Source organism: Rattus norvegicus, chromosome 14 (assembly GCF_021556685.1).
Source record: "Rattus norvegicus strain SHRSP/BbbUtx chromosome 14, alternate assembly SHRSP_T2T, whole genome shotgun sequence".
Lineage (NCBI taxonomy): Eukaryota > Metazoa > Chordata > Mammalia > Rodentia > Muridae > Rattus > Rattus norvegicus.
In genome coordinates this window covers 5832883-5860007 of record NC_141547.1, presented here as the reverse complement: position 1 = coordinate 5860007, position 27125 = coordinate 5832883, and the positions used below count along the sequence as shown (strand labels likewise).

The window sequence follows — 27125 nt, the reverse complement described above, 5'->3', positions numbered from 1 at the left end:
CCGGGCGGTTTGTGGCACACACACAGTGGCATGTAGGAGGGAGGCGGGCAGTTTTTGTCATGTGGTGACATGTAAGTGTAGGCAGGCGGTGAATAGACCGATTGTCCCAGTCACTATTGGTACACTTTTCTCTACATTTGAGTTTTAGGCAACTGTCGTTTGCTATAAAGTCTGCACGGTGCTGCTGTAACAGTGAACTTTTCTTCCTAGGATCCTCTGCACATCAGTTCTGCAACCCAAAGCCAAAGTAAGTGAACGCCTACAGTTTGTATCGCCTTACAGAAGAGAGATGTGTTTTGCTTTTGCTTTTAATAATTGTTAACAGACTTGGTAATGATACACACATAGCAAATGCCCACAGGAACGAAACAGAACAAAGCCCAGAGCCACTCTGTAGGTTTAATATGAAGTGAGCTGTTTTCGTTAAATTCTAAACAAATACTAGTTAATATTACACGCAACATTTTTAAAGTTTTTGTTCGTTTGTTTCTCAGATTTATTTATTTTATGTGTACAAGTACACTGTAGCTGTCTTCACACACACACCAGAAGAGAGCATTGGATACCATTACAGATGGATGTGAGCCACCATGCGGGTGCTGGGGATTGAACTCAGGACCTCTGGAAGAGCAGTGTTCCTAACCAATTAGTCTCTCCATCCCTTGTTTCTTGTTTTTCAAGACAAGGCTTTTCTGTGTAGCCCTGGCTGTCCTAGAACTCACTTTGCAGACTAGGCTGGGCTCTAACTCAGATCCGCCTCTAGATGTCTAGGCCACAGGACAACAATTTGAAAGTGTGAGAGCTGCTGCCACCATGAGGAGCAAGTGGGTAGCTGCAAGCACAGAAGGGTTTAAGAGTAGCTCACCCAACATTGGTCCCCTGGACCCTGTGTCCAGACAAATCAGTTGCTTCCCGGCTGGCACACTGCCTTACTTTCGGTCGCTTTTAGGGTACATCAGGGCAGTCCTCAGGGATGAGTCTCTCTGCAGCACTCTGCTGTTTCCCTGAACTTTCTATCCTGGATCCGGTTTTGTGAGCTAGGCTCTCACCGGTGTTCCTGCTGGCCACTGCACACTGTACACCCAACCTCACCTGGGACAGACCCAGGGCTTGACCCCTCCACCTCTCCTCATGGGTTCTCCTTCCTGAAGGTCTTCACTCTGGTAGAACCCCACACGGTCTCTCTGATCCAGCCATTGCAAACTTTCCGTAATTTGCCTTTGGTCATTACAATCCTGGAATCAATCTCAGGACAGTAAATTTACATAATTGCCCCATGCACTTACCTCAGACTGCCCTAGGTTGTAGATGTTTGTAGGCCTGTTTAGTGTCCCTCGGGCAACTGCAAGCACGTTTGCAGATGGGGCCAGATGTCTGTATATTGGTTTCTACAGGGGTGTCTATAAATAGGCACTAAGTGAATGAATTAGGCCATGGGAGATTGTCTCCAGGAGGGACAGGTATGGGAGAGAGGCTGTGCAGTCGCAGATGGACCTGAGAGTCAAGCCAGGTGGGATTTGAGAACAGAATTGTCATGGCGCACCCATGAGGGCCCAGTCGACTGTCACCAAGAACAGGAACCGTCCCCCTCAGTTAAGAGCAGGTTGGATCCCACTCTTAAGCTCTGTGTTCAGAGCGGCTCTGGCTGAATGTCCATTGCTGCCATTCTGTTTCCGAATAAGCATTCTTTCACGAGACTGTAAATGCCGTGCCTGAGAGGCTGCGTCACGTGCAGATCGGTAATGTGCCTGGGTAACCGGGAGAAGCAGAGAAGAGGGAACTTAGAGCGAGCGGTTGTATAAACCTCGTGTTTCCATGCTGTTCTGACTGTATCTTCCTCCCCACAGAACAATACGATGCACCTTCAAAAACCCACCCCAACCCCCAGCAAGGAACATCGTAAGTAAAAATGGGAAACGAACCCTCATTCATTAAAATCTGATAATTTGCAGCGTCGAGATTTCCCCTGTAGGTCCATTGTGTAGGCTGCCCCTCCTCCCCCTGCTCTCAGTTCATGAGTTCATGAAAGGGCTTCACTGTAGAGGGCATAACCCTGGTTATGGCAGATTCAAGGTTTATGCGCTGTAGGGGAATGTGCTGAGGGGTTTTCTGGAGAGAAAGGCTTTGAGTTATTATTTATGCATCGACCGTGGAACTCCAGAGGCTTTCGCTTTTAGAACTTCGAACTTAAGTAGCCCTAGCTTTGGAAGTTAACTCTGGGAGAAGTGCGGGATGAGATTCTTCTGCCGTTTTCCAGCCCATTTAGTGTCAGCGTCCTGTTCTGCCCCCTGCTGGTCTTGTCCAGGTCAGGCACATCTAGATGGGGTTTTTGGAAACACTTAGCTTTCATGCTATGGGTGTTTCCCTCAGCATTTTGACCCAATTTGTTTCTCAAAAGTATCCAGTCACTATTTCTTTACCGCCTTCCCCCTGGAAGTAATTTCCAGGGACTGAGTGAAGTGAGATCCTCAGGCTTCTCCCTCTGTGTCTGTGGGTCTCCCGCACCCGTGCACTGACAGGTTAGATGGACGTTGCATGAGTTCAAAGGCCTGCTGCTTTCTTCTGTGTGTCCCCAGTACCCAAGGAGTCTAGAAGAGGGCATTAGATCACCTGGAACTGGATGTGTTATAGGTGGATGTGAACCACCATGTAGGTGCTGGGATTTGAACTCTGGTCCTCTGGAGAAGCAGCCAGTGATCTTCTACGCTGAGCCATCTCTCTAGCCTGTTTCTTCTATTTTTTTGAGCTCAGTATTTGTTGCCTGTGTTTTGGAGGAAGGACACTTCCAAAAGATATCAGATGAGTTAAAGATATTATTATTACATCTCACAGTGGAGGTTGATTTCCATGTCAACATAGAAAGATAGATGAACAGTAGCCTAAGAGTTTTGACAGATGAATTTTTATCTTCTGAAGGATTTTTGTTTTGTTTTGTTTTGTTTTTTTGCTTGATCAGATTATATATTAATGTGCTCTTGGTAGATGAGAAGATTTTCCTTGTTAGTGTCCTCTATTTGAAAAAGAGAAATCTCAAAAGGGTTTTCCCTTTTCTGGTTTCTGTTTCCATTTTGGGGGATTTGCTTGCTCCTAAGTACTGGCAGTTTTGAGTCACTGGATTAAAGTATGGAAGAGATAGGCCCAAGGACCAATTCTATGGGAGTCTACGAGACTGCCCCCAGGCTATCAGTCTCTGTCTGTACTTGTCTGTGATGGCTGGAGGTTGGGGATCAAGCCCTGGTCATGGGAAAAGGTCCGGGCCATTGCTTTCTAGCATCCAGGAGGGAGAACTGAAGCCCAGGGCTCACTGGGCTCAGCTGAGCAGTGGCACTGCGGGCAGGAAGCAGCTGCTCATGAGAGGAGGAAGGGTTGGCTGCTGCTGTACCCCAAAGGAGCCTGAAAGCGAGTGGGCAGAAGTCACTTCTCCCTCTGTCCATCACATGCAGCCCTGGGGTCCTAGGGACATCATAGCAACCGTGGGAATCAGAGAAGCCATCGATAAATACAAACCACTCATTCATTTTTGAAACAAGTGCCCGTGATGCTTGTAAGAGAGAAGCAGGGCAGGGTGAAATCAGGATGAGGGCAGTCAGGTTTGGGTAGAAAGAACGTGCAGGAAGGGCCACTGAGGCCGGGTGAGTAGATAATAAAGCTCGTGTAGACTTGGTAGTTCTGTCAGGCAATGGGTTCATCACGGTATTGAGAAATGCCAAAGTAAAATGTACCCCCCGGACAAAGGCATTCCTTCTATGTACCTGCCTTTAGGGGAGAGCGAGTGGATAGGACAATCCAGTCTATTTTACTATAATGCTACAATGCTAGAATGCGCTCACAATTTGTATGGAAGGTTTCTTAGTGCTATTGGTTCATTTGATCAGTCAAGTCTCACTAGTGTTGTTGAGCGTGTTTGAATGGCAGGAGGCAGGCGGAGCATCGGGGCTGTAGTCTAATATTCCTGGGACGCCAGAATTGATCATCACAGGGCTATTTATGCTTTGGTTCGAAGAGGAAAAGCAACCTTCGTCTTACTAGGTCTAGAAGCAGCTAATCCATTTAAGAGGAAGACTGAGGTCCTACCTCCTACCGCTGGGCCTGTAGTCTAGTCTTGGGTGCAAGAGCTCAGCAGTAGCGGGATGTATACGTAAAAGCAGTGTGTTCAAGTACACATTGCTCGAGTGTATGCGTGTGCAGGTCTCACGCTCCTGTGGACCCTGTCGGCAAAGCTCTGATGGTGACTGTTGCCTCCAGGTTCAGGGCAGGACATGTTTGTTTAGTGGCACTTAGCTGTTGGTCCACTTCCTTCCCAAGATGTACATCTGCAGTTTCGGGACAACACACAGAACGTTTCCTCTTCCTAAGGTTATCGTGTCCTGTGCAGTTCCTCGCTGGGAGTGCAGGACACTTGGCAGGCCCTCGGGGAGGCCACAAGCTGTAGAGCGCACCCCACTGTTCCTGCAGCTTGAGTCCCCCTCTCTCTCAGGGGTGAGCGATGCATGGAGAGGTGCTACCCCCATTTATTTATCCATTGCCTCTGAAATCTGTGAATAAAGGAATAAGAGACAGGACTTCAGGGGTACCTAGGGTTGGATGGGAGGGAAGGGCTGAGTTGATGGTAGCCAGAGGAAGTGTGATTTTTCTTTTGTAAATAATGTGAGTATTCGAGTTGTCTCCAGTGCTAGTTTTTAAGTTCCTTTGTACAGATGGGAGGGGGGCAGGAGTCGGTTTACTGTGTCTGAATCAGCGCAGTACTTAAATGCCAGCTGGAAGACTTGACCGGCCTCCTGGCACTTCCTTGTTTTCTGTTTTGTTTCTCTGTGATTGATGCAGGGGATTGAGCTGTAGGCCTTGCTCATATTCCTGGGAACTCACACCCCAAATCCCTCAGCATGCGCTCTGGTCACACGGCTTCCTCGTCCCCATTAATCTCAATCATATCAGTCTAAGAAAATTCATTTTTTCCCTCTTGCCCATTTTTATAGAAAGTTAGCTCATGGACGATGTTTTACTTGGATACCCCTTGGCAGCTCTAACCAAGAGTGTTGTTGACAGATAGGTAGCATCAAAAAGTAGCTACGGCAGGTGGAAGTTTTATGTTACTGGTTGTCGAGATGCCGCCAGCCCAAGTACTTCAAGGACACACACCTGGGTTGTCCTGTATCCGGTGACGGATTTTTGTAGTGGCCAGCACTGCTGAGTGTGCTACACCTGGCTTCTTGGGAAAGGGCTACCTTGTTTTCAGTGATAGAGAACCTGGGGTTATGGGAGTACACAAGGACCTCCTTAACTTGCTTTCAAGGGGGAAGTGTTTTGTGTGTTTCTGGAGGAAAACTAGAGGTTTACAATGAGGGGAAGTAAGGATGGACCTGCTGCTCCTCCCCCTTCTCCTTCCTCCTCTACCACAACCCTTCCCCTCCCTCCCTCCCTCTCTCCCTCTCTCCCTCTCTCCCGCTCCCTACCCCCTTCTCCCCTGTAAGCCTTCAGTGGCTTAGGATCTGCTCTTTTCTTTATGGTATGATCTCTCCTTTCTTTATAATTTGTAGCCTCCCATGGCCTCCCACAGGCAACTGTGGCCCATATTTCTGCCCTGTTTCCAAAAGGAACCAGAAGTCAGGATTAGTGGTACCGTGAACTTAGTGCTTGGAAGGCTGAGGAAGGGGGAATCCTTGTGGGATTGGAGACAGTTTGGTCCACCTTGTGAGATCCTCTCTCCAAAAGGCAAACGGACCAATGCCAGACCGTGCTCAGGAGGTGGAGGCAGGCAGGCCAGCCTCAGTGCGTTCAAGGCCAGCCTTCTCTGCATAATACAGAGCTACCTAAAAAAAAATAGGCAAGCACTCAGAGGAACAAACGCCTGAGTGTTTGTAAATTTGGGCAATCCCAGTTATGTCTTGGAGTTCAGCCTCCCCCACCCTTCAAACACACCCCCAAGTCATTTGGGGGACTGAGTAACATACTATGTGTTTGTATCATGTTTGAGCACACGGGGTATGAACACACGGGTGCCTTTCCTCTTGTATTCAACACACCGACCACCATCAGGACTTATTACAGATAGCCACTGTTGACTTGATTCATTCCATTCACTACTTAAGTAAAATGCTACTAAAAATTAAGTCAGAGATATGAGCTTATTTAAATAGTTTTGGGGATCTTCGGTGCCGAGACTATTGGCAGAGAGGTCCTTGGAAAAACCAGTACTAGGAAGTGGCAAGAAAGCAACACGGTAATGTTGGGGCGACTGACGGAAACATGCCTACCAGGGCCTGTCTGTTCAGAGGAGCGGAACTCGGAACCCAGTCACACAAAGGCGCCCAGGCCGCCTGTATGTAATGTCTGTGTGCAAACTGACTTCACCTGTGCTGGAAATGTGGTCACACTATGTGCGGTCCAGAGTCCCTTTTCTGGAATGTCGGCCCCCTGTTTGAACAGCATGGGCGTAGGGCATATGTGGCTGAGTGCTTTGCAGTAACGGCCTTTGCTCTGGAGCTTGGAAATGACGTTAAGTATTTGACTAAAGTGTGTGAGGTTCAGTTATTTTCTTCTCACAGGGGGAACTAGAATATTCACCCCGATGGCCTAGGCACTGTTTTATGCTAAGTTCAGGTCTTTCTCATTTCTCATAGAACTCAGATTTAAATCCGTCAGGCCCTCTAATTTTTGTTTTGGCACAGCAAGGGGATCTCACAGGAGATGGGCTGGGCCTCTGCATCCCAGTTCTGTATGAGGGGCCATTTCCCCTCACTCACATACCCAGGCCTGCCGTTTTTTATTCAATTTTTATTCGATTTATTTCAGCCTGCTTGATTTTCATTCTCTCCCTCCCACACTTCTTTTTCCCATTTCTGTTTTCCTCTCCCCATCTCTCCAAACTTTGGATTTGTTTGCCTCTTTCCCGGGGATTGAACCCAGAGAGAGCCCATGACTCAGAGCCACGGCCCTCCCGCCAACACTTGGTGTGTGCTGTGTTCTAGGTTGAGGCACATGGAGCTGCAAGTAAATATGCCTTTGATTTTGCCATAGAGGAACTCACAGATAAGGAGGAACACACCCCCGGGGCTACTGTTCTCCTGACCTGGGTTTTATGGACAGATGCAGGACCCCTATCTGTGGACCAGGCCTTTTACAGGCAGTGCCAGAGAAGGAATTTCTTTTTTTTTTTTTTTTTTTTTCTGGAGCTGGGGACCAAACCCAGGGCCTTGCGCTTCCTAGGCAGGTGCTCTACCACTGAGCTAAATCCCCAACCCGAGAAGGAATTTCTTAAGGAACAACAGGGAGCTGCTAACTGCTGTCTGTGCTCTTAAAGCACCTCTCCGGTACCCAAGCGCCGTACTTTCAACTTTAGAGATTGTGCTTTTTGAAAAATCATGGCACTTACGAATTTTCCCTGTCCAGCAGGATCTGATTATGGTTTTCAAATAAATTAAATTGTAGGTGTTATACAAATTTCTTATTAAAAACTTGAAACTGCTTCTGACTGCCTGCCTCCCGGTAGTGTGCTGACGTATGCTGAGTGGCCCACATCTGGTGATGTTGTAAACTGATTTGTGGAAGGTTTTCTGGCTACTCTTAGCTGGAGCAGCAGACACAGACAGCGTACTTTTGTCTTCTGGTTCTCCTATGACACATGTTGGGTCTTTGGCTTTTTTGTTTGTCTCCTTGCTTGTTTTGAGAATCTTATGTACTCCAGGCTGTCCTGGAATTTGTAGCTGAGTTTAACCTTCTGATCCACCTCCCCCGGTTTCAGGCATGTGCCACTATGCCTGTTTTATTCTTGTCTTCATTTTCATCTGTCTGTCTGTCTGTCTGTCTGTCTGTCTGTCTGTCTGTCTGTCTTGTCTATTGTGTGCATGAATGATGATGGTGAATGGCTAGAAGACAGCCAGCAGGACCTGGGACTCCTACTCCAGGCATCCTGCTTTTACCCTCTGAACCATTTGACTGGTCCAAGACACTTGTTTTTCTGTTGAAGAGAGCATTTCTCTCAGTAGACCAGGCTGGCTTTGAACTCAGACCCTCCTGCCTCAGCCTCCTGAGTATTGGTGGTGTGCACCACCACACCATGCCCAGCTAACTTTTTATTTCTTTTTTTTTTTTTTCTTTTTCTTTTTTCTTTTTTCCAGAACTGGGGACCGAACCCAGGGCCTTGCGCTTGCTAGGCAAGCGCTCTACCACTGAGCTAAATCCCCAACCCCTTAACTTTTTATTTCTTTAATCAAATACATTTCACTCACAGATTTTTTGACCGTAGGAAACACAGAGTATATAAATGGCACTGATGTCTTACCTAAGTGACAGGTTTCACTTTTCCACTGAATTTCCTACATTTTAAATCTGTAGAAGGTCCTCAGGCCCATTTTCAGCAGCCCTCCCTCCCGGAGCACTGTCTCCACTTTGAAACATCTTGGATAGCTTTCATACCAACAGACATGTCTTGTTATTGACTTCTCGTCCTGTACGACTTCCAGAAATCTGTAGAGGTTTCATGGTACCTGCTGTTTCCGAATGAGCTCAGAACTTTGTGTGCCTGGGCTTGTCTTAGGAGAGCATATCCGTCGAGGCTAATGTGTTAATTCAGTAGCAAGGGGGAAACATAAAGGCTTTTTAATTCTCTGCTCTGAATGGGAGTGTGGTGGGATTACAGGATCATTTGTGGTGCATAAATTAAGAAAGATTAGTTTTATACAAAAGAAACTAAGAGATGGTGTTTCTTTATACCGTTTTGTCTGGGTGTTTAATACCAATACACTTTACCAACGTTGCCAGGCTTCCCCCAACCTGTGGTGTGTTATACCTTGTGATTTTCTTTTTTTCCAAAGATAATACCTTCTATCTCTCCCTGTGCCTCCTAGCCAACCCAACCTAGCAGCAAACCTGTTGAGTGACTTTTTTTTTTTTTTTTTTTTTTTTTTTGCATACCATTCTGATGGCTAACTGCCAGGTCCCATGACTGAGGACTGTGTTTTCTAGCCATGGTAAAATAGGAATTTGGTCTCCACTTGGTAAACATTGAGCAAGATCTTCAACTTATAAGTAGCTAAAATTTTCCTCTCTCTGTCTCTCTCTCTCTCTTTCTCACCCCACACCCCTCTTTGTTTCTAGACAAGGTTTCTCTGTCTAGCCCTGGCTGTCCTCAAACTGAGAGATCCCCCTGTCTCTGCATCATCCTGAGTGCTGGGGTTAAAGGCATGAGCCACCATGCCCAGCTTCAGTTTTTTTTCATTTTTTTTTTAAAAATGTACACAGGAAGATGATTAGCACATGTGCTGGTGAAATAATGCCTTGGCGGAACTGCCACACCACGCGGGTCATTGGTGAGAAGCCCAGTTCCGTAATTTATCGCTTCAGAAAATGCAGCCGCCATGTTTTTACCCTGGGCTCCTGAAGGAGCCATGGCTTCCTCCCTGAGGAGGTATTTTTGAGATCTTCTGAATGAGTTTTAATTTGCTTCCTGGTACATAAGTAATATACAAGCAGATTTTTTTCCCTGTTTTACTTCCTTTTGTGTGTGTGTGTGTGTGTGTGTGTGTGTGTGTGTGTGTGTGTGTGAGTGATAGCCATGCCCTGTAATATTAGAGAGAAATGTGAGAGACCCTCGATCTCCGGTGGATCTCTGGGAAATGTTTATGAATGGAAGGATGGTGGGTACTGAGGTTTGAGAGAACGCGCAGTTTGGGAACATTTTTAATGTTAGGATTTGTCATAAGCCAGAGTGCCTAGCAATGTGTAGTAATACAGATTTTAGGAAATGAGCTGACTTTTTTTCCCCCCTTACCAAAATTAGTAGTGGTAAGACTGAAATACACTTTCAACAGGGCCGTTTGCAATATTAAACTAAGGAGAACATTGAGCACCAATTTGTATCCAAGTGACCAAAAGAGAAGGATTTTTTTTTTTTTAATCTGCTAACAACAGTGCTCAATGTTTAATAGTGTCCTTTGGGCAAAAATGAAGGGGACTGTTGTTGGTCATCTTGAGGACATTTTATGTGCTTGTTTGGCGCTGTTTAAATACCTTACATCCTTTCGGCATCGGCACATGGGATAGATGATTGCTTATTTTACTTGTGCGGTTTAAGGTCACTTGCTGTCCTGTATTCTCTTCGTCGTCTTGGCTTGTGTGTCTGGACGTTTTCTCTGAACAGGAGTCATGGGCGTAGTCATAGGGCACATTAGAAATGCTCACCAGGATTTCTCTGTAGGATTCCAAAGAGGTGGCATTTGGGGCTTTGGCTTTGCAAGGAGCTTGGCTGATCCGTTTTCGATGTTAAATGGTAAAGCTTGAGTTTCTAGAAAATTGAATTAAGCAAGCACACAGAGCGAGCCTCCAGCTTACCCCTGTCTATCCCTCATCAGTGTCTTTAGGCGCGTGCTCTATTTAAATGCCAAAAAAGTTACCAGTTCTCCTAAGTCTGTTACTTCTTCTAGCATGCTCGAGGATGACCTGCAGCTCAGTGACAGTGAGGAAAGCGACGTGGAGCAAGTGAGTGTTGAGTTCTGATGACACCAAGAATACCCTAAGCGGGTCGGATGCCATCCAGCTGCTTGTCCTAACCTGTGTTTCTGTTCTTTCCTGCAATGTCTTCCCCTTTCTGTGAATGTCCAGGCCGTGGAGAAGCCTCCGTCCCCACCTGCACCTCCAAGGTACAGTCTGCACGTTCCGCCTCCCAAACTATTATTGCCTTCCTTCCCACAAACCACAGGAGAATAAAGTCCCAAGGATTTGTAGCTTCATGAAAGGGGCGGTGCTTGTCACAGCTGAGGATAAGTGCCAGTTTGATTGTTCTAAAACTCAAGTCAGCTGGTGGGAGGTCCCTAGCCCTGTGGAAGTGGAGGAGCATTGTTTTGGATGTTAAGTTCCTTTGTACTGTGTGGTTGGAGAAGTGTCTTGGTAAAGTGCTTGCCTTCTGAGTGCCAGGACTCAACCCTCAGCAGGCAGTCAGGTGTGACCGCATAGTCTAGAGGTGTGGAGGATTCCAAGGCGTTCTGGCCTTGCCTGGCTTAGTCTGTGAGAGGCCCTGTCTCAAATCTGGAGGTCGGTCGAAGAAGACACCTAATGTCAACTTCTGGCCTCCACACGCACATGCATTCTCGTGTACACTTGTTCGTGTTCGCTCTCACACTCACACACACATGTCCACACACGCCCAGCTGAGCCAGGGGTGACGAGGCAGATCTGTGATCCTTGAGCCTGGGAGACGGAGCAGGAAGGCAGACAGTTAGAGGCCAGATGGGATATGGAGCTTAAATAAGCTTTAAACACAGTTGGCCATTGGCTTTGTGTGACGAGTGTTTGGACAAAGGAGACCATGCATTTGTGAATCTGGTAGAAAAGCATGTCCTCTAAATCAGTAACATTGAATTCCTCCAGGACTAGTTCCCAGCGTTCCTGGTTGGAATTATTTTTGGGGGGCGGGGTGGGAGGAACACTGCTTTTTTTTTTTTTTTTTTTGGAGCTGGGAACCGAACCCAGGGCCTTGCGCTTGCTAAGCAAGTGTTCTACCGCTGAGCCAAATCCCAACCCCTTAAAAACTGTTTTTAAAAGTGTGCTATACTACTATATTATTGGTCTAAGGTAGAAGATACCTGACCCTCACAGTCAAAGACCCAAGCTATCTTGCTGCCATGCAAGGTGGTCAGCCACTTGGAGGGTCACCAGAAAGAACTTGATGGCTTGGTTACGTTAAAGGAAACATTAATTATACAGTCCTGTACTCAATCTGTCTGTTCACATCCAATCTTGTTAAAATCAGTAGTGACCTGTGTTGACTCATAACATATGACAAACTGATCATAGGTAAAAGCTGAGGGGAAGGCAAATGTGACAGCAGAGGTCAGGAGTTAGCTAGGAGCAAGAGTTTTCTTCACAGTGTGTCGTTCCGCTGCCCTGGCCCTGGCTGGCCCTGCAGCTGACTCAGCTGACGGAGTCCTGAAGAGAGGGGGGCATCCTGGGATAGTGTTTGCTCTAAAATGACACCAGCCAGTGGTTTTGTTTTTGTTTTTGTTTTTAACATTATTAATTCACTATTTAATAAGGGTTTATTTTTGTGACTATTGTAGGTAGGTTTGAAAACGTTGGAAGTTAAAGATTTCTGCTTTAGCTAATACCACTTAGGGCAGCTTTTAAGATCGCATGTGGTTTGAAACTGTGTCTATCCGCGATCCTTATGCCTTCTCCATGGGCCTAGAGTTAATGGCCTACCCAGCTAGTCATAAAGAATGGCCCCTTGTATAACTCCACCACAAACGGTGACTGGGTGCTTGCCCGGCCAAGGGACACCCTCTGTCACCAGTAGCTTTTGGTTGCTATGTAGTTAGGCCCTGTGTAGAGAATACAGGGGTGTGGGGGAGGGTTGCCCACTAGCTTTTCTTTTATACTTTCTCTTTCGAGCTATCTATGGCAATCTTCGTGAGCCACATAGTAAATGTTTTAGCTTCTGTGGGACATGTCTCTGCTGTAACTGCTCAACTCTACGACTGCAGCATGAACGCAGCCATGGAGGCCCTGTGAGACAATTGCAGGTGGTGCTAATAAAACTTTATTTAGGAAGCTGGGCTGTTATTGATATTAGGCACCTGGCATATGTGTTGTTTGTAGCTTGATGGGAGGGAAGTACCAGAAGCTCTTCTCTTGCCGTGGCCGGCATTGGTGCGCTTACTGTCTAGGAGCAGATATGGATAGGCAGAAGCGGATCGGGGAAGAAATCCTGTGTGTGTGATCCTCTTGACCGTACCCTCCCGTTGCTTCGCAGTGCTCCGCAGACGATTCCCGAGCCCGTGGCCTCAGCACATTCCAGTAGTGCAGAGTCAGAGAGCAGCGAGTCAGACAGTTCCTCCGACTCTGAGAGCGAGAGCAGCTCCAGCGACAGTGAGGAGAACGAGCCCCTGGAAACACAGGCTCCCGAGGTATCGTGTCGGTCCCCCCCCCCCCCCCCGCCCCACCTCAGAGCACAATGCAAGATGGCAGGATGTCGGCTTTGGGGCCAGGCATCAGAGCTGCACGCTGACCCTACCACTGAGCCATCCGACCAACCGACCTTCAGCAGTGCTTTCCCACTGTACGCTTCGACGCTCCGTAAGCGCTTGGCAGTGGAGACAGGCTGGCCTAACGGGGTGTCTCCGCGGCTCCAAGTGCTGCTTTCTAAGCGTGTTTCCTTCCACTGTTTCCTTCTGAAAAGGGAAACTTGTTTTAGTTGAGTAGGTTACTGTATTAGTGGATTAGATGAAAGCCCTTTGAAGTTTCAGGAATCTGTGGTTGCAGTGAAAGAAACGGGAGCTAGAAACGAGTCGGTTCTGTCTTTGAGGCTACAAGCGCCGTGTAGTACATTGGAGGCCAAGTGCCTTGGCAGGAGGACTCTGGTTCTTGCTTGTCCTGCCTCAGGTAGAGCAGGGACAGCTGAGTCTGTTGTCACCCACAGTTTGAAATGGTGTAAAGATGACCAGCGCGACTGGAAGCCCCGGGGACTGCGTTTCCCTAGAGAACTCATACCACGTGCTCCTATTCTGAGATTGGCTGTAGAGCTAACAAGGTTGCCACATAGCCTCAGCGCCCGCCTGAGTAGCTGTCTGAAGATCCAAGCTCAAGGAAAGGGAGGGCATCGTTTTTGTTTTTGTTTTTTACTGGATGGGGCCAGCCCTTATAGAGACCGCTGGCTGCCTCTGTCTTTAAGATGAGAGCGCCAGGAAATGAGGCTCTCTCATAAGACAGTGTTACATTCTTCCGAGTCCATCTCTGCGAGGTGGCTGTGTGCTGGGATGGGGTTGGGGTGGGGCTAAATGGGGAATGAGATCGAGACATGCACGAGCTGGGCTGTTAGGTGTGACTGTTCCTGGCTCTCAGAGCAAGTGCTGGGCCATCCTTCATTTCTGTTCTTTTGAGGTTTTTACAGTTCATAGACCTGGGTCAGCATTGACTACATCTGAGGAGCCTTTTTAGAGTTTAGAAAGCAACTCTGTGCTCTCTCTCCCTGCTGCCTGTGGCACTGACTGTATGGAAGTGACTCTTCTGGATCTGAGGAGGAAGGGTGATGGACGTGCCATGTAGGCCAGATTTACGGCAGGCACTGTTTTGCGGGGTGGGGTGGGGTGGAGGTTCTGTCTTGTTTTTGTTATTTTTGGTACGGAACACAGGACATGCTTAGCATGCGATCTGCCACCGAGCTGTGTCCTTAACCCCGAGTTTCGTCTTTAGTGTGAAAAGTGTGCATGCTTGTAAGATTACTCACAGAAAACGTTCCATAAAATAGCGGAGTCCGGTCCCAGTAAGAGTAAGCTTAGCACGTCCGGCTGTGCGATTGAAATGTATTCACCGGTGGACTGTTGTTTCTTAGGGCCTTGGCTCAGTCCTGCTGCCCCTGAGAACGCAAAGAAGAAAAGTAGAAAATGACTTAATCTTATCTCTATTGTAAATAAGTATACGTCTTACTGATCAAAAAGTGACCGACAAGAAGCTCGCTCTGTTAGCACAAGCCTATAAACCTTACCCTGAGGACTCTAAGGCCGGAGGGTAGCCTGGGCTAGGTAGCGTACCCTAGCCCAAAAAGCCCTATCAAACAGAAGTCCAACAAGATAGTCCACCAACTTCCTAGGTGCAAAATAACCGTTCCAAACTCTCGTTGCTTTTTTAAATCATTGCAGTGAAGAAACTGTGTCTCTGCGTGAGGTCAGTGGCCTCTGCCAAGACTGGGAATATCTTGTCATAGTTTACTTTCATTCTCCCTTAGGTATTTAACTAGTTTTTGACCCCTTTGGAATAAATATCTTCTAAATCTCCCTTTTTACTTGAGAGTTACATGAATTATATAATCAACTGCATACTGGCTTTAACTTTCTTACCCACCTCTGTCTTTAATTACTAATTAACTAGTTTATTACTTTTGAGTCAAGGTCCTGCTATGTGGCTCTAGACAGCCAGGAACTTACTCTGTAGAGTAGGCTGGAAGGGATCTGCCTGTCTCTCTCTCTCTCTGCCTCCAGTGCTGGGATTAAAGGCATGCACACCGTCATGCCTTATTTATTTGGTGTGTGTGGCAGGGGCACACTCGTGAGTGTGGCACAGTTGACAACCTCAGAGCTGATTGTCTCCATTCACTTTTACACGAGCTCCAGGCAACAAACTCAGGTCCATCGAGTTGTACGATGTAAGCACATACATATTAGGTATGCCTGAAGAATTACGTGTTGAGCCACAATTCATTGTAAATGCACACACATTTGTTACTTCGGAGGTTAGGACAACTATAAGGGAGCCCTGACACATTCAGAACACTCCCTCTGCTTTCTTTCCTTCACTTCCAGTTTTCAATATCTAGGCGTTTCCACCCTTGAGGGACAAGGGGATGAGGAAAAGGAGGAGAAAAATGAAAAGCCAAACTGATCCTAACCCGGCACTTCTGTCTGAACATTAAGAGCTGATTTCCCCGAACCTCTTACTCAAACCCAAATAATTCCTAGCCTTAAGCAGCCACGTCGTTTGCAACTTCATTTGGGTTCAGAGGAAGGACTGTGTCTCCTTGCTGGGCACACGACTCAGGTTTCCCGTGAAAGTGGGCCACGGGGCTCCCTCTTGGACATTCAGGAGCACAGTGGAAGTAAATGTGCGCTATTTCTGTAACTAGGACATTCCTTTAGGGACTCCATACTAAATGCATCTCAGTGTTGCTCTGTTTTAGGGATAGGGCTGCGTGGGTTCGCACGTGAATACAGTCTAAGCAGCTTCCTGGTGATTGGCTGAGCCAGAACCACAGGTGTTGACCCTATCCCAGGCTTCCCCAAGGAATGGTGGGAAGGGTTCCGTAGAAGCCACCAGTAAGAGTGGGTCTTTGGGGAGATGTATGGGATCTTCTAAGAGGTATAACCACCACTCTCTCAACCAACAATGTCTCTTTCCATATGCTATATAACTCATCAGAACAGTCCAGCACTCAGGAGCAGCTTCTGCTCATGCAGAAGACCTGACTTGGGTCCTTAGCACCCACACTAGGCTGCTCACAAGCACACGTAACACTTGCTCTAGCCTCTAGCGAGGTAGCTGTGCTCATACCCACTCCCTATATAATTAATATACATTGTATAAATGTATAAAACCTAGGATAAAATTTTTTTAAATGAGTAATACCAATTACAAAATAAAATACTAAAATAAGGAAGCAAAGAATGTCTAAATATGACGTAGCATGTATCAGCAGCGACAGTTTAAGTCCTGGGGGATTTTAGGGACACCCGTTGATCTGCCCTGTCAGTTGTCTGGGTAATAATTGATACTGTCCGTCTGTCTCTCTGCCGTGGGTCTTCTTTTTGTGCTTAGGAACAAGCCTAATCGCCTTTGGTAAAAGATGCCATATCTGTCTTAAAAGAATAGAGAGACTAGTGGCTTCACTCTCTCACCGTGTAAGGTTTGGAGATCAGATCTGTCTGTGTTATCGATAATCCTGTCATATATAAATTGCTGTTTTTAAGTAAGTGAAATCAAATGTTAGAAGAGGGGCCTTATCAGCTGAATAATGTATTGTCTCTTTTCCTCGTCTCCTTTTTTTTTTTTTTTTTTTGGTTCTTTTTTTCGGAGCTGGGGACCGAACCCAGGGCCTTGCGCTTCCTAGGTAAGCGCTCTACCACTGAGCTAAATCCCCAACCCCCCTCGTCTCCTTATTATAAGACGGAGTATGTTCATCCTGTTCCACTTACGCCATAATTCACCGTCAGGACAAAAGACATGCCACGAAGGCCTCTGAGCAGTTGCCAGTTACTTACTAGTTAATGTCTACTAGGCAGAGCTCTCGTTGCAAAATTGTTCAAGCTCATTTTTAAGAAGCACGACAGAATCTGATGTGCAATTCAGAGGGGATGAGCGGCTCAGGATGGCCACTCGTCCTGGGGACAGTCCTGTGTAGACTGCTAACATGACCACTTATCTTGTATAGTTAGACTGCTCACACCGTTTATCACCCCCGGTCGATTAACGCTCTTCTGCCTCTGCTTCTAGCCTGAGCCTCCGACAACAAACAAATGGCAGCTGGACAACTGGTTGACCAAAGTCAACCAACCATCAGTGCCCCTAGAGAGCCGGGGGAGCACAGAGTCTCCACGATGTCGCCAGGAAAGTAAGGGTGGTGGTGAGGGCAGCAGTGACCAGCAGCATCCTGATTCCAAAGACCCTCCCCTGAAGAGTTCCAGCAAAGCTCTCCGGGGTCCCTCTGAGGGGCCGCAGCCTGGGAAGAGGAACTGTCCGAAGTCCCCTGCTCAACAGGAAACCCCCCCACCTCGGCAAACTGTGGGCAGTAAACAACCCAGAAAACCCACCAAGGGCTCCACCCAGGCAGAGCAGCCCCAGGCCAGCTCTCGGGTGGAGGGCGAAGCAGGACCCGTAGCCTATGGCTCAAAGGAGCAGACATCCAAAGACAAACCCAAGGTGAAGACGAAAGGCAGGCCCCGTGCTGTGGGCAGTCGGGAGCCCAAATCTGAGGTCCCCGTACCTGTGCCTCAGGCAGCTGTGCCCAAGCCGCAGCCACCTGCGCCCACCCCCATCGAGAAGAGGAAACATAAGAGTTCCACAGCCCCCTCCAAGGCACTCTCAGGCCCTCAGCCAACCAAGGACAGTGCTGGGGACAGGAACCAGGAGCACCCTGCCCTTGTCTCCTTGACTCAGAGCCAGGGTCAACCCAACAGCGGCAGGGGCAGCGGTGGTGGCAGGACTAGTGGTTGCCGGCAGGCCGTGATCACCCAGGAGGACAGCTGTAGAGACAAGCTCCTGTTGCCTTTGAGAGACACCAAACTGCTCTCGCCGCTCAGGGACTCTCCACCACCGACAAGCTTGGTGGTGAAGATAACCTTAGACCTTCTCACGAGGGTTCCGCAGCCACCGGGGAAGGGGGGCCGCCCCAGGAAGTCAGAGCACAAGCAGCTGCCAGCAGGGAAGAAGCAGGACTCGGAGGCAAGGGGCTGTGACAGTTCCAGCCGAGTCACCAAGAAGAGAAAGGTGAGTGCAGAGACATGCTCTGTAGACCGGGCTGACCTCAGACTCACAGAGATCACCTGTCTGTGTCCGCCTCCTAGTTAAAGGCCTGCACCACCGTGCTAGAAAGATTTTAGAAGCTCTCAGGGTGAGATGGAATGGTGTGTGTGTGTGTGTGTGTGTGTGTGTGTGTGTGTGTGTGTGCGCTCTCGCGGCTGCCTGCCTGCCTGCCTGCTTGTCTGTCTGTCTGTCTGTCTGTCCGGGACAAAATGTTATCAGTTTGTGGTAGGCCTGTTTAGGGAAAAGTGTCCATGCAGCCCCTGCCTGACCAGGACACCCTACTCCTGGTGTGTCCTGCTCCTTGTGACAGTCTCCTGTCTCCCCCATCTGAGCTGCCTTGACTTTATTTTGTGCGGTCTCTGGTACTAATCATCCGCTTTTCTGCTTTCACTGGAGTGGAGGGACACAGTGTCTGCAGTATGCTTGCTTCTTCGTTGGTCAGTGTCGCTCAGGTGTCGGGGAGCCAGCTCTGCAGGGTAGTGGGGGTCGTTGTCTAGCTCCCTCGCACTCTGAGGTCAACGCCCACCCTCTGGAAGCTGAGCCTCCAGGTCTGGCTCAAGGGAAGCTCATTTCCATTCAGCCGAGGGAAGCATTCTGTCCAGAGCTTGGAGATTTCCTCATCTTCACTGCACACGTGAGTTCTCCAAAGCGTCCGGTCCAAAAGAAACTGAGGACAAATGCCAGCCGTGGTACCCGTTAGCCAAGCATACTGTGCCCTGGCCTCCATGTTCTCTCCACAGTGCAGCGAGCACCCATTACGGGCCATGCTGGCACCTGGCTCTTCTCATCCCATGCCCCATCCTAAACTTCTCTAGCTCATGGGCTTCCCGACTGCAGCTTCTGATGCCAACAGAACCCACCATTTGGGCCATGTGCTCCTGTGATCTTGGTCCCCTCTTCTCTTTTCTCTCTCCTCCCTTCCTCTCTCACTCTCTGCCCCACTCTCTCCATGGATGAGTCCCTCTGCTGGCCATGTTAACTTTGCTACTCTCTCTCCCTACTCTGGACGCTTCCTGATGCCTTCGGCTGTACTCTCCCCCTCACATCTACAATGATAAGCTTCCCCTCAACCACACCTTGGAGTGGTCATGTCCTCGTTTTAGACACAAATCTCTGGCGAGCCACCAAGAGATTTGGCTTGTTAATCAGCCTGTCTGAGACAGATCAACATGGGACTCACTGGTTTAAATCCTGGCTGCATTAAAGTCCTCCCAAGCCTGACCACATTACTCTCATCTAGGGATACACGAAAAGCTGGTGTTTTGGGTAGGGAAGCTGTCAAGGTGTGCCCTGAGTGTGGCTAGCATGGGTTAGGCATTCATTGCTTGAGGTATGCTAGCTGGCTGACTGAGAGCTTTCAGAGGGGTCTGGATACAAAGCTAGCTGTTGTGTATTTACGCCTCAGCAGAGCCATGTGTCCTGTGGTGTGTTAGTTCCTGGACTCCGTGGCGGGAGGTATTGTGTATGTCATTGGGTCCATGCGTGAGTGCCGTGACTCCCATTCAAGCCTCCCTGGCTGCTCCAGTGGGTCACCTGGTTTGCCAACCTGGGAACCTGGCTCTAGGGAAAAGGCTATATACCGACTCGTTTTTTAACCCAGGAATATTTCTCTCCAAAGCCTTCATCTTCAGCATGAAAATGCCTTTTCAAGATGTATTTAGAGACCTTTAAGAGTGTTCCAAACCTGTCACATGAGCACAGTTTATTTAAAGCCCCTCCGATCTTCTCCTTCTCCTGCTATGAAGTTTAGCAAAAGTCCTCAGAGGATTCACAAGTCTTCAAGGGCATTTTAGCCTTAAATACTCCTGAGAATATCAGAGAGATTACAGAGTGATGTATTTATAAAAAAGATAAAGAGGATGGGCTATGCTCTATGGATGTGTAGGGAAAGGGGGTGCCTCTGTGCCCCCATGCTGAGGTATCCCTGACCCCTGACTGACCAGCCACAGGAAGACAGTATAGTATAGAATGGAGTTTATTCAGGGCATGGGGAGGGCAGTAAGGGCAGAGAAAGGAAGAGAGAGAGGGAGAGGGAGAGTAGAGAAATAGAGGCAGGCCATGAGCATGTGAGCATGGGGGGCCGGGGGATAGGGAGAGAAGGGACAAAGGGGGAAGAGGGTAAGGGAACGAGAGAGTGAGGAGGGGGACAAGCAGCTCCTTTTATAGTGTCAGGTGTACCTGGCTGTTGCCAGGTAACCGTGGGGGTGGAGCTTAGAATGCTAACACAGAGTGTGGTGGGGATGTAGCTCAGTGTCTGAGCACCTCTCTAGCATTATTAAGGATCTGGATTCAGTCCTCAGCTGTGTGAAACCAAAAACCAGCCAGCAAGAGGGTCGATGGTGCAGACAACTGTGAGGGGGAGGGAACTGGGTTAGGAATGGCCAATGAAGCACAGTGGAGAAACTTGAGGTAACTACAGGAGCTGTGAGAGTACTCCTTTAAACTATTGACCATGTATAGAAGTGAAAGCACCAGGGCCCACTTGCCTTTTTTAAGATCGTGACACTCTAACGTGTGATGTCGGGAGCATCCTAAGAACACGATCGGAGACACTGAGCTACACGTGAAGTTCTGTGTGCTCGCTTCTTTCGTAAATAATTCTTTCCATCCATTTGACTGAAGATTACCCTGCAAATAAGTGGCTGTCTTTTGATCTTGTTGTGTTGGTCTCAACACTGTAGCCCAGGCTGGCCCGAAAGCCAAGATCCTTCCATTTCAGCTTCCTTGCAAGTGTTGGGATGGCCGTCATATGCTCAGATAGGTGGGCAGACTTTCTTATTGGTCATTGCAACAAATAGCAGGCACTGAAGCCTTGATTTATTATCCAAGAAACCATCATATTTGGTGGGAGAACTGGTGTATGTATATATACTCCTTCATTTATGTAGATAGAGGAAGGGAAGTCATTGTGTATAACAGGAAAAGGCGTGTTTCTTTTTTTTATTAAGTTATTTTATTTACATTCCAAAAGTTGCCCCTCTTCCTTGTCCCCTCCCCCCCCCAGGAGTACACACACACACACACACACACACACACACACACCCCGCAAAGGTGTGTTTTTTTAGGCTTGGCATGGTTGGTTCTGCCTTTGACTTTCGTCCTAAGTCCAATTTACTAAAGCCTCTTAGGCCTCCTTTCAACTTGATCGTTTATTGGCCGGGGAGCATGGCAGGCAGGCGTGTGGTAGTAGAGGCTGCCTTAAGTCAGCCAGTACCTGTACGTCTGCCTCAACTACGAAAGAGTAAAGCTGGTCCATTTCCCTGTCCCGCAGGTCGTTCTTTCTGTCCTCTCAGGCAGTCTTCTGGTGGCTGTGTGAAGCGAGATCTTGGACTGAGGGGTCATGCCCTTTTTTCTTACTGAACCTCCTTCAGAGAGTTGCCCTGATCGTCCCCATTCTCCCCTGCTTCACGAACAGGCAAGCTCCTTTGCTTCCGGTGTGCGTGGGCAGAGCCTCCCCCAACCCCCAACCCCTCCCTCTGCTGAGATCCAGAAAAGCTCAGGGATCTTAAGGCTGCCAGTAGATGTGTGTGTGGGGTACGTGTTCTTCCCAGTCTCGTGGTTTGTCCTCTCTCTCTCGTGTCTCTATGCCTCTTGGGAAGACTTGAGAGGCACAAAGGCAGAGCTCAGGGTCCGTGTGTTTATTGGCCCCGGTGATTCCACTCACTAGCACGGCTGTAACGCTTTTCCTGGCTCCATGCCTCCATTTCCCAATGCGGCCATGCACACCCCTTCTCCAGGATCTCAGGTTCCTCCTCACACCCTCTTGTCTCCACCAGCATAGCCAAGCTCCCAGTATCTTTCCACCAGGCAGAAGCTGTGGCCCTAAGTGACTGTCGGTTTTAGCAAACACTACCCCCGTTTTCCTTTGAACTACAGGCACCCTCAGGATGAGCCGGTGCAAGGTAGGCACCAGGCCACCACCCAGCCTCCGGGAGGGCCTCATACAGCCCCATCTCTTCCTTTTATGGTCTTGCCCTTTCGCTCTGTAGGTGGGGCTGCTCTTGGCGCATCACCCGAAGGCTGCCTGACCCAACAGGCTGAGAAAAGCCAGCAGTGCACTGGGACTTGCTGGCAGCTGTTGGCCCTTCCTGGGTAGGTGGTAGGGGGGATGGGGACACACGTACCACCGCCTAGAAAAAGAAGCTTGGAACCCCAGAGCTTTGACCACATTCCCTAAACTGGGGCGACTGGCAGAGATGTACTTTTTTCCCTCTTCAAGAATATTGCTGTCACCTGACTTTTTTGTGGCTTCCTGACCCAGATAAAGGCTAAAGACCCCGTGACTCCTATAGGGTGGCAGGCCTTACTCGTGGGGTTCAAGCTCCATTACTGACGACCACTACTGTGTGCCCCCACTTTGGCCCTCTTTTTAGTCTAACCTCGCAGGGCTCCTGTGCAGTCCTGCCCCGGGAATGAGTGCCACACCGCTTGGTTGCTGTTCTTAGTTTCTATACCAGTGGAAGATTCTGCTGCTGCTCTGGGGGAAGCCTGAGCCTTTCCAGACAGGCAACATCCAAGCACACAGTGCATCGGGGGTAGGGGGGAATGGAGCCTTTCACTTATTTTCTTTTAGGCTTCGTGTACCATGCTTCTGAGTTGTGAGGTACCTATAGAAAGCTAGTGATTGAGGAGAGGTAAACATTAGCATTTTCAGATGCTGGCCTCGAGAAGTCGATGTTTCCTGTGTGCCCGCTCCTCTTGTGCTTGTGATGGGCAGAGGCTCCAGCTCCCGTCAGCTGGTGAAGAACGCCTTGCCCTGAAACGTCTCTGTCATGTGTGGTTTATTTGTGACCAGGCAACGTAAGGAGACAAAGATGGACTCTTGTTTGCCATCTAGACTTGGGTGTCTGGACAGCTTGTCTTTGGCCTTCCCTGTTTTCTGTGACCCGCCTGGAAAATATCTTCCATCTAGCTAACATGTTTTAGCATTTCACGAGTGAGTTAATCTCATCCGCGTACTTGAGCAAATTCTTACTTTGGAGAACTTTGTGGACTTCCCACTTTTGTGGAATGCTTGTCAGAGCGTCTGTGCAGCCTTCAACCTGAAGCCCTGGGCCTTCAGGTGGCAGGACATTTTGGCCTCTCATTGACCAGGAGGTGTGTGGCTGCTACCGTTGTTCTGAGCGCAGAGCCAGCCATGTTGTAATGACACCAGTCCTGGTGCACACCAGTGCTTCCCACATCCAGATTTCACTGTTAGGGACCGCCGCTGCCGCTGGCCCATGCTCACAGTTTAGGGAATGTGGTCAAAGGTCTGGGATTGTAAGCTTCTTTTTCGGAGCATTTTATTTGTGGCATTTTAGACCTTTCTTACCTCCTACATTAGATTTTGTTATCGGACTTATCACTGCACGTTTCCCGGTCTTCTATAACAGTGGTTACCGCTCCATGTAATTAGTCTGCGTGTGTGTGTGTGTGTGTGTGTGTGTGTGTGTGTGTGTGTGTGTGTGTGTGTAGCCAGACTCAGGCAAATCCCACATGTTTTGTCTTATGGAAAACCCAGTTTAAACGGCAAGACGTGCCGGATATGGTGGCATAAGCCTTTAATCCCAGTACTTGGGATGCAGAGGCAGGTGGATTTCTGAGAGTTTGAGGCTAGCTTGGTCTACAGCCGGAACTGCATAGACAGACCTGTGTGTGTGTGTGTGTGTGTGTGTGTGTGTGTGTGTGCAATAGATATGTATAAGATAAAGTAGGAGAGGGATAGTATGCACACGCAGATGACAAAGGAGGTGACAGGACTACACACACACAGAAGTGACAAAGCAGGAGAGGGATCCTATGGAAGAAGAGAGGAGGCACCAGCAAGCGTCAAGGGTGGCTCAGGAAAGGTAATGATCAAAGCACATTATGTGCAAGCTGATGGTGTCATTAGAAGCCCATCACTGTGTCACATTGCTCTCTCCACCCTCGAGTCACACACAGTCCATACGCCTGAGGGTGCATCCATCCGCACGGATGCCTCCCGTGGTCAGTCAGGTCCCTTTGCTGCGTCTGCACTCCCCCTCCCTTGGTGTGTGTGACAGTTCTAACATGGCTGTGTCCATCATCTGCAACGACAGGCTGAACCGGAGAAAGAGCACAGTCACAAGAGGCTCCGACTGGATAAGTCGCAGACGTCCTCATCCTCGTCTTCCCACGCAGAGTCTTCCAAGTCAAAGTGAGTATCCAGGTGGGAACGGCCCGCCACGCTAGCCTGCGAGGGTAGCGAGCTCCTTCTGCACTAGAACCAGAGCACGGTGCTCCTTCTCGGCCCTGGGTGCACTCACTCATTCCTTTGGCGGCAAACCGAGATTTATCAAAGACATGTTCACTGAGCGTTTCCTAAACGCCTAGAATTAGTTTATGTTCATATACATATAAAATCTGTGTTGGGGATGACTCAGGGCCTTGTACATGCTAAGCAAGGAACTCTGCATCCAGCTGCCTCATCAGCCTCCTCTTCCTCTTCCTCTTCCTCTTCCTCCTCCTCCTCCTTCTCCTTCTCCTTCTCCTCCTCCTCCTTCTCCTTCTCCTTCTCCTTCTTCTTCTTCTCCTCCTCCTCCTCTTCCTCCTCCTCCTCCCCCCTCCGCCTCCCCTCTTCCTCCTCTTCTCCCTCCTTCCCCTCCTCCTCCTCTTCTTCCTCTCCCTCCTCCTCCTCTTCTTCCTCCTCCTCTCCCTCCTCTCCTTCTTCCTCCTCTCTCCTCCTTTTCTCCCTTATCCTCTGCCTCCTCCTCTCTCCTCCTTCATTTTATTATATTTCATTTCAGCAGATGGGAAAGAGAGCCAAAACTGACTCAAAGCCCTGGAGTTGCTACTGGGTTTAACTTGGACTCAGGACAGCTCAGGTTTGGTGCTCTCGGTGTGCCTTTGAGGGACCGAGGCATGCCCAGTGAGATCAGTAGTGTCAAGACGGCATGGCTATAAATAGTAACTGTCATTTACTCTCTCTGGCTTATTCAGGAGCTTGCCTCGCAAGAGACTTGTCAAAACACACCAAGTGCTTCTCTGTTGGGGAGCCTGCCATCAGTTATGGGCTACTGTTACATATGGAGGTGACAGTTGAGCTTGCCTGTTTGTTGGGGTAAGGTACAGATAGGATGAGAACTGATAGACATGATTGCAGTCTTCCAGCTAGGTGCAGGCTATACACTTAGGTACTAATTGACAGCTAGATTTAATAAAGCACGAGAAGGCCCCTAAACCCATAATCACATGCTTCACGATGTTGCAGTCTTTTGTGCCACCTTGTCCTTTATAAACAAACTTAGACGTGATGTGTCCTCTGCTTCGACCGTTTCATGCCAGGACACCCAGGCCCTCCTCAGAGTGCTCAAGAAAGGAAATGCTTCCTCCTCCGCCGGTGGTGCCCTCATCCTCGTCGTCTTCCTCGTCTTCCCAGAAGCCAAGCAAACCTGCACACAAGAGGCCCAGGCCAGATGCAGACATCGGTAGCCAGGACCCTCCCAGAAGTTCTGGCAGCACGAAGAGCAGCTGTACAGACTCTTCAGTTCCGAAGCACAGAAAAGTACAGGCCCGGGACTCTGAACACAAAGTAAGCGAAACCGTGAGTGGTCTCTCGCTCTCTCGCTCTCTCGCAGGCTGAGCTCCAGCCTGGTGTGACCACCTTGTGTTGTTTTTAAAGAGCAAATGGTATGATAGTTGCTACTACAGGAAAGGTGGGGTGGGGTGGGGTGGGGTGGAGTGGTGTCCTTTGTTTTTCTTGAAATGATCAGAGATGGATCATAGTGGATTTCTGTCCGCCATTTAGATGTTGGCTTAAGACATGGGTTAGCTCAGTTCTTTGGATCTGTAGTCTTAGATATTTAGTTATCCATCTTAACAGAACATAGCCCAGTGGTCCTGGCTTCCCGGACCTGGCTGGTGTGTGCTGGGGGCAGAGAGACCACTATGCTCGTGCTGTTTGTTACCCGTTCTTGCTCACGTAGATGCCTGGCTTCGGTGCCAGTTACTGAAGTAGCTAGGGAAGTGGTAGCCAAGCTGGCCTGTGGTTCTGCTGCCCCCCCCCCCCCTCATATGCTTTCTTGGCGTTGGAAGGCTAGTGCGGCTAGGGCCCTGGCCTCTCCGGCTAACAGGGTAACACGTGGATATGTTTTAAAGGGATCTTCTGGAGATGCTGCGAATCCTTTTCCAGTGCCTTCTTTGCCAAATGGTAACTCTAAGCCAGGAAAGCCACAGGTGAAATCTGACAGGTAAGCCCCTGTCCCCCATCTCCCCCTTTCTTTTTCACCCTTTTCTCCTGCCCCAGGGAAGTCATTTTTGTTTGTATGACCCACGCCTGCCTCTTCTTCCTTTTTCTGCAGACAACAAGCTGACTTTCACATGAAGGAGGCTAAAAAGCTGAAGTGCAAGGCGGAGGCAATGGTCAGTCTTCGTTTTTTATGCCCTTGGTTAAACAGTTAAGGGGAAAAAAACCACAGTCTCTGGCCTGTCCTACCGCACGCCATGGGGATGGGGATGGGGATGGGGCGGTGGGTGGAATGATGTCTGTGGGTGCTCTGGGAAGCGGCAGCAGGTAGGAGGGCTGTATACTGGGGGATCTGGGGTAGGGGCAGCAGGAAGAGGTGGCTGCTGTTAGCCACTGGTAAGCAGGACAATCAGGATCCTATGGCTGAGGTCTGGGGTGTTCTAAGGGAATTATGTTTTTTGGCTCCATTAGTTCATTAGATCGTGTGCTTTACAGACTGAGCGGAAGCTCATCCGTGGGATGTAGGTTTAATGTATGAGTGCTTTTTTTCAACCCGCTGAATCAGTTCTTGAGATGTACAAAGTGGACTATTATTAAATCAGTCCGTGTCCGCCCTGAATGCCATACAAGGCGAGGAAGACAATTTCCGTTCCCGGGTGCTCTTATGCACAGATCTGAAGGGAGAGTTGGCCCCGGGAAGAGAGTGTAAGGAGCAGACATTATAAACATGCCCTGAGACCGAGGCTGTTTTCATCTGCTAGGCACTACGATTCTTCCGCAAGGGCAGTCTTGGCTGTTAAGTGTAGATACCATAGGATCACCTTTTCCCTTAGTCTTATCTATTCTTTTTTAATTTAATTTTTATTACGTTTATGTGGGGTTGGTGGCTGTGCCACCGTTGGAGGACTCGGTTCTCTTCCTTCCACCATGTGGA

The 27125-nt window shown here is 48.9% G+C and overlaps 1 protein-coding gene and 1 long non-coding RNA gene across 6 annotated transcripts in view; one reads left to right on the top strand and one right to left on the bottom strand.

Annotated features, from left to right (window-relative positions):
- Aff1 (ALF transcription elongation factor 1) overlaps nt 1-27125 on the top strand; it is a 162600-nt gene that overhangs the window by 124689 nt on the left and 10786 nt on the right. For all 4 annotated transcript variants that reach the window (NM_001437106.1, NM_001437107.1, XM_087582827.1 and 1 more), the window contains 10 exon segments: nt 211-247; nt 1848-1899; nt 10422-10476; nt 10600-10637; nt 12746-12899; nt 16975-17967; nt 24066-24163; nt 25291-25537; nt 26104-26195; nt 26307-26367. In NM_001437106.1, coding sequence (NP_001424035.1) covers nt 211-247; nt 1848-1899; nt 10422-10476; nt 10600-10637; nt 12746-12899; nt 16975-17967; nt 24066-24163; nt 25291-25537; nt 26104-26195; nt 26307-26367 — 1827 coding nt within the window.
- Nucleotides 490-14668, bottom strand: LOC148001198 (uncharacterized). 2 transcript variants are annotated; one of them, XR_015637251.1, is made up of 4 exons: nt 14477-14661; nt 14219-14347; nt 13031-13163; nt 490-1748 (listed from the first exon to the last, which is right to left on the bottom strand). It is a non-coding gene; the product is annotated as an uncharacterized LOC148001198 (long non-coding RNA). The 2 variants fall into 2 exon arrangements; XR_015637250.1 differs by lacking the exon at nt 490-1748 and having other exon boundaries at nt 12517-13163; nt 14477-14668.